This window comes from Pangasianodon hypophthalmus, chromosome 6, assembly GCF_027358585.1.
Source record: "Pangasianodon hypophthalmus isolate fPanHyp1 chromosome 6, fPanHyp1.pri, whole genome shotgun sequence".
In the NCBI taxonomy this organism is placed as follows: domain Eukaryota; kingdom Metazoa; phylum Chordata; class Actinopteri; order Siluriformes; family Pangasiidae; genus Pangasianodon; species Pangasianodon hypophthalmus.
In genome coordinates, this window is record NC_069715.1 from 9,813,283 (window position 1) to 9,825,657 (window position 12,375).

Sequence of the window (12,375 nt, forward strand, 5' to 3'; positions counted from 1 at the left end):
ATCAGAGATACCATGTTTTACAGAATTTTTTTACAGTCTTCAGCTGTCCAGTTTGGGTGAATCTGTGCCCACAGATTCCTGTTTTTTGCTGACAGGAGAAGACCCCTTTGTGATCTTCTGCTGTTATAGTGCATCCACCTCAAGGTTCGGCATGTCGTGTTTTCTGAGATGCTTTTCTTTTCACCACAGTTGTAAAGAGTGATTATTTGAGTTACTGTAGCCTTCTTGTCAGCTCCAACCAGTCTGGGCATTCTCCTCTGATCTCTCTCTCATCAAGTGCTGCTCACTGTTTTTTGTTTTGTTTTCCATTACTGTGTATAAAGGTGAATTGTATATACACATGTACTTATAGTGGATAGTGGATGTAGTAAAAGTTAAGAATAGTACACAAAGTTTCCAAAGAAACAGGATGTTTCGGACAAATGTCCTTCCTCAACTGTGCAGGCAGTGTTACATGTGTACATGTATGATGTGTGTGTGTGTGTGTGTGTGTGAGAGAGAGAGGGAGAGAGAGCGTAAGAGTGAGAGTGAGTGAGTGAGTGAGTGAGAGAGTGAGAGAGAGAGCGAGAGGGAGAAAGAAAGAGAGAGTACTCTACTCTTTCAGCACGAGTTTTCTAGTCAGCTGCTTTTTTAGCTCTGCTCGATTAAGTTCACATGATCAGCTGATAGGTCTCATTTATAATCAGTCTGAGCAGGAGCTACAACGTCTTTCTCACAATTTCCTGCTCTCCTCCTCTTGCTTTCACTCCTCATTCATTCCTGTCTTAGTCACAGTTCCTCTCTTTCTCATCACTAACACTTTTTTTGGACTTTTGTTATTGAGACCTCTGTTTTAGGGATACTAGACTCATGGCTCCACAGAAGGCGAGCAGAGACAACTATTCATTTGATGTAAGTACACTTAATATGTGTGATTAAAGAGAACAAGAGTAATTGCTCTACAGTGCATACCAAAAGAATTTACATGGTGTTGCCTTGTATATAGGTCTATGAAAAATGCATGGAATACAGTGAATGTACTTTTTATGATTATGATTTTATTTAGCCATTTGTCTTTGAATAACTTTGTAATTGTAGCTGTAATTTAGTGCTTATATGGTCCTGACAATAACACAAGTAGAAAAGCTCTTATTAACATTACTCCTCCATTATGAGCTGACATATGAGCTGTTTTCAAGGGCTTTATATAAACTGTGAATATGTAAACAAAGCCAATATATCTCCAAAATCTCTTATATAGTGTATCAGCGATTGCTGGGTATGTCTCATTCTTGTCTTCTGACATATGTTTGGGTCGGAACAGGTTGCTATCAGATTTTTATGGTCACGATAGCTTGGTAGACGATAGAATTTATGGTGAAGCATTTATGACTTGTTGCTTGCTCAGTGTAAGTGGTGTTGTAATCTATATTGGCGTGAGTCAGTACTATGGTAGGAATTCTGTTCCACGTTGTTGTTGTGTTGTTCATGCTTAAGTTAGTTTACAAGAACAGGAACTGTCATAGAATCTACTGCAGGTGTAAAGAGCAACAACTGCAAACAAGTTTTAGAGTTAGAAATAGAATACTAATAAAGAAAAAGTGCACTATTGATATATTTTGTTTGACTTAAGTGGAGCTGATGAACATATTTTTCCAGATATGTTCTCTTAAGAAAAACAAAACAAAACAAAACAAAACAACAGTAATGACATTTACTACCAGTTTCTCCAGGTTAACTCCAAGCATACTAATGCATACTTGGATACTTGAATACATACAGTTTCTTTTCCATATACTTTGAGAAAAACACACTAAGTACACACTTAGTACAGATCAAGTATACTTACAGTTTACTTTTGATACTAGCAAGTTCAAATGTACACTAGGTTTGGGGGGAACGTTGGCTTAGTGTTTAGCACTGCTGCCTAGCACTTCCTGGGTTGGGGGTTCAAATACTGCCTCTGCCCTGTGTGCATGGAGCTTGCATGTTCTCCCCATGCTTCAGGGGTTTCCTCTGGGTACTCTGGATGCAGTGAATGAGTATTATGAGTATCACACACACACCACGATCAGTAACCTTCATGTGATGGGAAGATGCCTACGAGGGTAAGTCAAATAAAAACCTTAAGTGCATCATAATTTAGCAACATAGAGGAATCTGGTGACTTGTTAAGCACTGGAACACCTGCATTGAAGGTTATGGGGATTATGTAGGAAATGTGCTTTTACTATTTGCAATAAACAATGCAAAATAATAAAAAAAAGGTTTTCATTTGACACAAATATTTTAGGTTGTTGCTTTTTAAGTGAGCATAAGGTACTCAAATTAATATGGATGTTACCTTTAAATAAATTCATAAATAATTATATGGCTAGTATGTTAAAACCCACTTCAGCTTTAAGGAAAAGAAAGTACCAAAGTACAATTACTTCATTTCTGTACATAAGTCTGGTTTTTAAGTATCTTTATCTCAATTTTCTACTCACCACATTTTCAAATACTGCATTTCTCTATAATCATATATTATCAGTAACATCATAAGGTGACTTCTTAGCATCAGGGAGCTTTACAGGGTTGATTTGATCTAAATTCATAACAAATCTAAACTTTAACAGTTGTTATCTATCACTCTAATTTGTTCCTGCATACACTCGTATATTATATTGTGTTTAATATTGTGTTTATTAGTGCAGTTTGTATTGTGGCAGCTACCTGTTAGCAGTCAGCTAGTTTGCATTGTGCTAGCTAACATTTGAGAGATTAGGAATAAAGCTGATGTTAGTTAGTTAGTCTTAGCTAATGTTTTCCAATACTCCTTGGTTCATTGATGAAATGGCCACTAATTTACAACCAGTAACTAAAATCAGTGTGTGATTTGAAGAAGATGTCTTTTGCCTATACTTTTCTATTTTGAGTGAATAATTTGAAGCTGTATTCCATCTTTTATAGATGTAAGACATTTACATACAAATGTCCCAGTTTAGTCCAGAGCAAGTATAGAACTAATACATCAATAGGTTTTAGAGTAGCAAATTTTATTTATATGTTCTTGTATATTTTATAAGTACTTAATAGATCTCTAGTACACTTAAATTGTACTACCGCATACTTCAGGGATATTTTGAATACAGTTTGGAAAGTCTGGCTGACAGAAATTGTTTTTGCACTGCATTCTGAGGGAAACCCTTTTAAAATCTGTTAAAATCTGTTCTTTATAAACGTCTTTAAACTTTTAATGTGTTACACTCACCAATGGGAATACATGCCAGTGTTTAACTTTCCCAGCCTACTGCTTTTAACTCATCAGTGAGACTCATGCTGCTAGTACATTTCAGAGCTGTTTGTGTCTAGTTTTCTTTCTTTCTTCTTTTTAAATGTGCATTAGATTTCTGCTCTACAATGTTTTGTGCTCTTTGCTTTTCATTGCTGTCTGTGTACCATTTTTGTCCTGGATTTTACTTCATGGTTTTCTTTCCTTACTTTGAGTAAACCTAAATGCTATTTGAATGAATCATTCTGCACCTGACTTACGGTCATCAATATTTGTTAAAAGTGGTCAAAATTTGTTAATAGCTAATTGTGCACTAATTGTACATACCAGGCTGCATTTTGCCGATTAAAATAGGCTCTTAAATAAAAAATTGTAAATTGGACCAGTCTCAGGAACCATCAAGCTACAGCAATGTTGCAGCAGTCTACCAAAAATTATTAAAACATGTCCTATCTATAAGCATGCAATAGTATGTTACTGAACTTCCAATTCTCTCTCTCTCTCTCTCTCTGATCTTTGCTCTCCAGGCTGACGGCATGGTAAATAATTTCTGTGGGTTGACTAATGAGCCAAACGCAAATGTATCAGAAGAGGACAGTAGAGACAAACTAGCTTATTGTGTAACTGACATACCACCGTGGTACCTATGCATCATCCTGGGAATTCAGGTAAGTTCACACCCTGTTCTCAAACATAAGCAATTTCCTGTAGGTCCATTTCCTTGCCCATCCTAAAAAAGTAAATTTTTGGAGTAACTGATTAGATAAAGCATATTAAACTTTAAACAAGATCATTAAATCCTCTTGTTCAATGTTTCTCAGCACTTTCTGACAGCGTTTGGTGGAATCATTGCCATCCCGCTGATCCTGTCTCAGGGTCTGTGTCTGCAGCACGATGGACTCACTCAGAGCCACCTGATCAGCACCATCTTCTTTGTTTCAGGAATATGCACCTTACTGCAGGTCACCTTGGGTGTCAGGTAGCCAACAGCTTTAAAAGCACCTTTCACCCATTCTGTTTCTGAAGAACCTTAGGTGGCGGTCTTGGAAAACCCTGTCCCATGTTGCTGTGGCAAAAAATGTAGTTTTTCAGCTGATAATATATTATGACATATATACTTTAAAGAAACCATCAGTATATTTCACCGATATGACAGAGAAATGTTTCATAGACATTGTGATGTCTAAGATGTGGATGATTAAAATGATTACATATTTCCCATTCATTGCAAACTTATAGTTATGTATTTAACATATAAAACGTTATGATCATATTTATATAATATTAAATTCAATGCAAAAGGAAACGATTCATAGTAGGCCTATTTGCGTTTAGTTATTCAATGTGGTGGTGTCTTTCAGTGGCATCAGAATGGAAGCTTTACATGCAATTTTCTCACTTTTAACTTTTGGGGTAAACAGACTTTTAAAAGCTTCATTCTTTTTACTTCTGGTTGAGATTCAAGCATAAGAGAAATGTATTTCAGTTCAGGAGAAATGAAAATATACTTTTCACCAAATTTCACAATGTGTAAAGTTTTCCGAGGCTGCCACACATATATCATAAGCTGTCTTCTAGAAATGAAATATGGGTAGGTATACTGTCCAGTATACTAATGTGTTGTCCTTGTTAGTATAGTGGACAGTATCTCTGCCTGTCAAGCAAAAGATTGGGGTTCAAGTCCCCAATCTGGAGGCTCTTATAGGTCAGGGGTGGCTCATTGGTAAATGCTGGGCTCCTTATCTGGTTGGGGGTTCAAACCCCAGCAGCGCCAATCTGCCACTGTTGGGCCCCTGAGCAGGGCCCTTAACTCTATCTGCTCCTGAGGTGCTGTATCATGGCTGACCCTATGGTCTGACCCCAATCTCCTAACAAGCTGGGATATGCAAAGAAAAATAATTTCACTGTACTACGTGGCATGGGAAGGCTTTCTTCTTTCTACTTCTACAGTAGATGGTGGAACTCCACAAAGGAATTTCTGATTACAAGCTTGTGTATTAGTGTGAGAATATCTTTTACCTTTTACTAAGATCTTGAATGTGTGAAAATTCAGGCTTTGCTGTCTTTGGCTTAGTTAGGGTTTGAGAATTTCATCTGGGGTGTGAGCATGCAACTTGAACTTTGAAATTACAAATTATATTGTGGGGGTTTATGAATAGATTCTGAACAATGAAGATAAAAAGATTTTACAATACTGCATACACAATTGTTTATGAGATAAAATCTGATTGTGAATTATCATACGATGCATGAGTCATTATAAACTAACATGAACAATCATTTAGCATGGATGGTTCTTAATGAAGCTGTTTCAAACGTTGTGTTAACTTTATTGCTCTCAGTGACAAGCTTTTACAACAGTATTTCACCAATGCTAGATTTGTGTTCTTCAGTTTCAGTTTAAATTATTTGATGCACTTCTTAAAGACCTTAGGCACTATTACACATTAGAAAAATAGCAACCCATTGAATATTCATACCGCTGCTTTGTATGTCATAACCAATGAACGTCTTGTAAAATAATCTAAACTTTTAGCTTAAGAGTTCATTAATCTAGAAATGTCTGTGTGACATTGTCTTATCCTCTGTCTATTGAAATCTGTTTTGAATTGCAGGTTGATGCTTGATTTAATAATCTGTCCTCCTTGCACATTCTACATATTTGTTTTTGGAAAAATTAGGGTTAACAGTAAGTCCGAGGAATAAAAATGTGTGTGGTGGAACACTGATCATCTCAGTAACTGAAGACTTTAATAGGATTACATAGGAATTTAGAATTGTATGTCTTCAGCACACTTTAAATCCACATTCCACAGGCTTGTTCATGTTGGAACTTATCTCCGTATCAGAGGAATGTGGATCTGAGAGCTGAACACTGACCACTGAACAGGATTTCTATGGGATGCCACAGTCATGAACAGCATGATAAAATAGGTGCTCTTTTGTTTCTAGAACTGCTCTGAGAAGGCAGGCTTTTGAGAATCTCTCTAGTGCCACCTGGAGGTCTGTCAAGTCTTGTGATCTGGGAAGATCAGTATAAGAGTCCAGACATTTTTCTGTTGGGGAGACAGAAAAGCATGAGCTGAGTTTAGATTTAAATATTCTAGGCTATAGAACCTGAGCTGATTTGTGCCTGCAGACGCTGAATATCTTACAACCTGGACTTGATTAAATCTTATGTCATGAATCGATACAAAATATACCATAATATTAATGTGGGTTTATTATTATTTTATTATTTTTATTTATTTTAGTTGCACACAGGACAACTCCATTTAAATAATTATGTATCTTCTGATGGTAACTGGCTGTTCCAGGACTAATTTAGGGGTTTCACACAAACAGGGTTAAACATTTATGTAAAGATTTTTAAAAGTTTTTTATTCGTAAATAATTTATTCATTTTTACCCCCACTTCAATACGATGGGTTATTCTGTGTAGATTCATGATGTATAATCCGCTTAAGTCCATTTCAGTTCCAGGATGTAACAGTAAAACTGTGGTGGGGTGAATACTTATGCAACGCACTGTATCTGATTAGATAATGATCTGCACTTTGGACTGTGGCAAGAGACTGAAAGCACTTAAAAATGTTATTACTAAATCTTGTAATAATACCATGTGCAATGGTATAACAATTTTTTTGAGTATTAAGCACCAGATGTGTTTGTGGTCTCATGAGCATTAATAATGCACATGAGCTTAAATGTGAAGGAAGTGTTTTTTTTTTTTTTTGTGTGTGGAACTCTCCTGTCTCAATGATAGGTTGCCTATTCTTCAAGGTGGGACATTCAGTCTTCTTGCACCCACAACATCTTTGCTGTCCATGCCAGATTGGGTTTGTCCTGAGTGGACACAGAATGCCACCCTGGTCAACACGTCCTCCCCTGAGTTCATCCAGGTCTGGCAAAGTCGCATACGGGTGGTGAGTGAGTGTTACAGCTGGACTGGAGAAATTAGTTAAAACTGATATTTGTGGTAAAGAAATAAGAACAACTGGCATTTATTCTTCTGCTGTCTTAACAGATCCAGGGTTCCATCATGGTGGGCTCCCTGTTCCAGGTGCTGGTGGGATTCTCTGGTCTTATTGGTCTGTTCATGCGGTTCATTGGCCCTCTGACAATTGCACCCACCATCTCTCTTATTGGCCTTTCTTTGTTTGACTCTGCTGGCATAAATGCAGGAAGCCACTGGGGAATCTCAGCCATGTAGGTGCATATAAGTGCAGTTATTCACCTTCACTGAGAGTTGCATGAGTATAATTCTCAATTTTTTAATATACTGTATTTAGTAGCAATATCATTTTAAACACTCGGGATCATTAGTGTACTATACACTGCCTGGCCAAAGGTTTGTGTCAGTTTTGTACACCTGACCATCGCACCATATGTGCTTTTTGAACATCCCATCCCAGATTTAGCCCTCCTTTGCTATTATAATAAATCTACTTTTCAAGGAGGGCTTTCCACTAGATTTTGGAGTGTGGCTGTGGGGATTTGTGCTCATTCAGCCACAAGAGCATTAATGAGGTCAGGGACTGATGTTGGGAGATAAGGTCTGGGGTGCAGTCGGCATTCATCTCAATGTGGTTGAGGTCAGGGTTCAGTGGGGTTCAGTGGGGTTCAGTGGGGTTGAGGTCCGGGCTCTGTGCAGACCACTCAAATTCTTCCACTCCAACCTTGACAAACCATGTCTTCATCAGCTCACTTTGTGCAAAGAGGCATTATCATGCTAGAGCAAGTTTGGACCCCTTAGTTCCAGTGAAGGGAAATTGTAATGCTACAGCATACAAAGACATCCAATACAACTGTGTTCTTCCAACTTTGTGGCAACAGTTTAGGGAAGACCCACATTTGCGTGTGATGGTCAGGTGTCCACAAACCTTTGGTTATATAGTGTATTTATGTGCAATAGCTGGAAGTGTTGTAAAAAGTGAAATAACTCAGACATAACATTAATCTTCCTTCCACAGGACAACATGTTTAATTGTGCTGTTTTCCCAGTATCTCCGCCACATTGCCATCCCTCTCCCTGCATACAGCAAGGCCAAAAAGTTTCACATCTCCAAGACGAACATCTTTCAGATTCTTCCTGTAAGCCTATAAATGCTTTCAGCCAGAACATCATAGTGTTTTAAATTAAAGCTTGTACATAAAGCACTGTTTCTTTGAACTTGTTCCACAGGTCCTCCTGGGAATCACTGTTTCATGGCTCATCTGTTACCTTCTGACTATCTATAATGTCCTCCCGTCTGATCCGGCGCAGTATGGGTATCTTGCTCGCACAGACATTAAAGGAGATGTAATGGGGAATGCACCTTGGTTCAGGTTTCCATATCCAGGTAATCAACCAGTATGTTGAAAAACATTAAAGCCCCTGGCAACATGATTACACATGGTTAAAAAACTTTGACAGACTGTTATACTTAAGGTCTGTTATTACATCTGCATTTACCGAATATACATCTCTAACTACAATTTAATTATACAATTAAAAGCAACAAAACTCCACTTTTCTGCCTATGGGCACGTCAGATAATGATTTACCTGGCGCATCCCTGGAGCATTAAACTTGCGCTAATGCTAGAAACTGCAGGTACTAGAAAAGAGCACACTGTCACATGGCAGATACAGATGCAGTTGCAGGTAAAAAAACAGCTTTATTTATAAAACTTGCAGACAAATCCAAAATGTGAGACAAAAACAAGGTCAGAGAACAGGCAATGGTCAGGTGATGTACATACAGCATAAACTGGGCTAGGCAAAAGAGCAAAAACATGAAAACCAGATCCAAAACCCAGAAAGACTATGACACAATGAATTGCTCAGTAATGACTGGTATAAATAGCTGGGAGATTGAGTCCTGGGAGATAAATGTGCTGGGAGATTGAGTCCTGGGAGATAAATGTGCTGGGAGATTGAGTCCTTGACAGCCATGTTTATAGGCTGTGTGGTGTTATGGGTGTTGTAGTTGGATTCCGGCATTGACATGACACACAAATGAAAGAGTGGTGCTTCCTCTGAGCTTTCTTACACACACACACACACACACACATCATGTATGTTACATGATGTGTTGGTGTATTTTGTTCTTATTTCTGGTGGAACTTTTTGTGTTATGGTGCTCACAGAACTTCTCAAAAATAAGGTTTAACGTTTGTGTGCATTTTGTTACTTTCATTATTTCAGCTAGTTTAAAATGCTACACTGATCAACAGAGCAGAAGCAGCACACTCTCATTTACTAAAGTAGATTAAAATGATCTTTACAGCTCATTTAACTGCTGACTATCACATGCTAGCAAGTGACATAGTTTTGAGTCTTTTTGGTGAAACTTGGCAAGACCAGAATCGTTTTTTGGGTTCCCACTCCTGAGTGGAGCAACAGGAAAGCATTTGCCCCATTGTCCAGAGATCTCGAATTTGAATCCAGATGATGGCAAGAGACAAACTTGGCCATGTTTTAAGGGTAGAAGGGATGCCATACTCTCTCCCCTGTCAGTCACAGTGACACTAGCCATTCGTGGGTGTCTGTGAGCTCATGTATGTGGAAGAGGCCAGATAGTGCTCTGTTTATAACATCATGAGATTTTTATTATATAACAGTGTTGCAGTTTGTGGTAAATTCACCACAGAAGCTATAGATGTTAACAGGAAAAAGCTAATTGAATGTAAGTGAGTTAATAGGGTCTTTAACCCTTTATCACAGTACACATTTTCAATTAATATAAACAAATTATTTACATTACTGCCTCAAATCTGTTATAAGATTAGTCAGGACACTGTTGGGTTTCAGCGTGTAGAGTATCATGACTCTGTGTTTAGCTGCTGGTGAGCAGGATGCTGGTAAAGACGGGGGTGTGAGCCCCCCCCCCCCCCCCCCGCTGGGCAAACAATTCACACCTGTCCACAGTAACACTGGTATAGAGACAACACAGACAGCAAACTAAAGCTTTTTTGAGAGTAACTAGGCTATGTAACAAAAAAGAAATACTTACGAAACACTGCAAATTATTAAAGCCCTGAGTGTCTACTTTCATATGAGCCATTAACCACTATTGTGGAGTGTGACATTATCAAATAAATTCAGTGCTGAACAGGGGCACCCCAAAATAGGCGGAAATAAAATTTTTTGGCCTCTGGTAAAAATATAATGTTAGCTATACATATAATGTTTATATAAAAAGCGCATTTCTTTTTCAAGAAAAAGTTAGTAAATGGAGGCATACATTAAAATTGAATTGAATTACAATGTACTATACTTATTATTATATAAGCTGATTATGATGTTTTCAGTTGGTGTATTTTTTCTTAATTCAGTGCCTTTCAATTTCCAGGCCAGTGGGGCTTACCAACTGTGAGTCTGGCAGGGGTGTTAGGAATCCTGGCAGGAATCATATCCTCCATGATTGAGTCAGTAGGTGACTATCATGCTTGTGCCAGGTTAAGTGGTGCTCCACCTCCACCCAGACATGCAATCAACAGGGGGATTGGGATTGAAGGCCTGGGCTGCCTGTTGGCTGGGGCCTGGGGGACGGGCAATGGAACCACTTCTTATAGCGAGAATGTAGGTGCTCTGGGCATCACTAAGGTGAGAGGCTGTTAAAATGTTTTCAGACCACTCCATCACATTAACATACACCACTACAGCATTTGCGTCATGTAGAAAAAGAGGACAACTGAGTAAAACTTTATTTTGCAGGTTGGCAGCCGCATGGTGATTGTTGCCGGTGGTGTCATCATGATGATAATGGGACTGTTTGGGAAAATTGGAGCTATTTTTAGTACGATCCCGACACCAGTCATTGGAGGGATGTTTTTAGTTATGTTTGGAGTTATAGCTGCAGTTGGTGTCTCAAATCTACAGGTGGGAAAATATTTTTTTGTGACTTGCGGAGTCACTTGAGACAATAACAAAAACTAACAACTTTGTTGATCTCTTTATAGTATGCGGATATGAACTCTTCTCGTAACATCTTTATCTTTGGCTTCTCAATGTTTACGGGGCTTGCCATTCCAAACTGGGTAATAAAAAATCCCGATGTCTTAAACACAGGTGTGTTCATCAGTATTGCAATTACATAATAAAAAAGAAGACATTATACTCTCTCATATCTGCTGATGAAAAAAGCAGATAAAGGCAGAGTTCTTTACCAAACTATATAAACAGATATATTTTTACGAAAGCAAATATAGTCATTCACAGTCCTAGAATATTGTAACCATATGCTAATGTCCATGTTTCAGGTATTGTGGAGTTGGATCAAGTGCTACAGGTTCTTTTAACAACCAGCATGTTTGTTGGAGGATTTTTTGGATTCATTCTTGATAACACCATCCCTGGTGAGTTTTAAACTGCATTTTCATAAGCTTGACTGGAATTCCTTTATGCTAAACCTCAGACTTAATTAATTCTATGTTCCAGGAATAAAAGTGCTAATTGAATATAGTGAATCAAGTGAAATATACTGATCTTGTCACAGTGTTAGCATTTCTTTGTTTCTCCTATAGGAACAAAACATGAGCGGGGCATGACTGTGTGGAACAACGCCCATGAAGATGAGTCTGAGAACACTGTGGAAAGTGAGGAGGTCTATGGCCTTCCCTGTGGCATAAGTTCTCGTCTTGCATCCTACTCCTGGGTTAGATATATACCTTTTTGCCCCTCGCATAAAGCCAGACCACAGAATGACACATCCAGCAGCTCTGTTTCACTTGGGAAGAAGGAGCCTTGCAAAGATGACACGCATATCATAGTAGCTGTGGCACTATAAGCATTCATAAAGACTATTCACGAGGAATCATTCATAAGAACTGCATTTTTGGGCCTTCATTTTTCTGAAATTTGTTATAATATCCTTGTGTGGAAGCTAACTTATGAAAGCTGAAGTCACTGTAAAAAATGCTAAATGCTCTGAACTCATTAATGAGCTGAGGCAGCTATTTATGACTTGGATATATTCCTTTTGTACTGAACCACTTTTCCTGATCATCTTGATTTTTATATGATTATTTGATATCATAATATTATTATATTATATTATATTATATTATATTATATCATATTATATTATATTATATCATATTATATTATATTATATTATATTATATTATATTATATTA

General features: G+C 37.9%; 1 protein-coding gene across 1 annotated transcript; it reads left to right on the forward strand.

Annotated features, from left to right (window-relative positions):
- Window positions 1–531: 531 nt before the first annotated feature.
- Window positions 532–12,253, forward strand: slc23a4 (solute carrier family 23 member 4). Its single transcript, XM_026927483.3, has 12 exons — window positions 532–891; window positions 3,781–3,921; window positions 4,075–4,232; window positions 7,020–7,179; window positions 7,281–7,462; window positions 8,227–8,347; window positions 8,439–8,595; window positions 10,590–10,843; window positions 10,955–11,119; window positions 11,200–11,308; window positions 11,500–11,595; window positions 11,764–12,253. Exons 1-12 carry the CDS (start codon window positions 850–852, stop codon window positions 12,024–12,026), a joined length of 1,848 nt encoding a protein of 615 aa, XP_026783284.3. The 5' UTR covers window positions 532–849; the 3' UTR covers window positions 12,027–12,253.
- Window positions 12,254–12,375: the final 122 nt, after the last annotated feature.

What these genes read in the sequence shown, in the direction of transcription:
- slc23a4 (XM_026927483.3), top strand. Translation starts at nt 850, where the DNA reads ATGGCTCCACAGAAGGCGAGCAGAGACAACTATTCATTTGAT. An exon ending in ACATCTTTCAGATTCTTCCT is followed by an intron (nt 8,348 to 8,438) that starts GTAAGCCTATAA and finishes CTTGTTCCACAG; the next exon opens with GTCCTCCTGGGAATCACTGT. An exon ending in GTGCTCTGGGCATCACTAAG is followed by an intron (nt 10,844 to 10,954) that starts GTGAGAGGCTGT and finishes TTTATTTTGCAG; the next exon opens with GTTGGCAGCCGCATGGTGAT.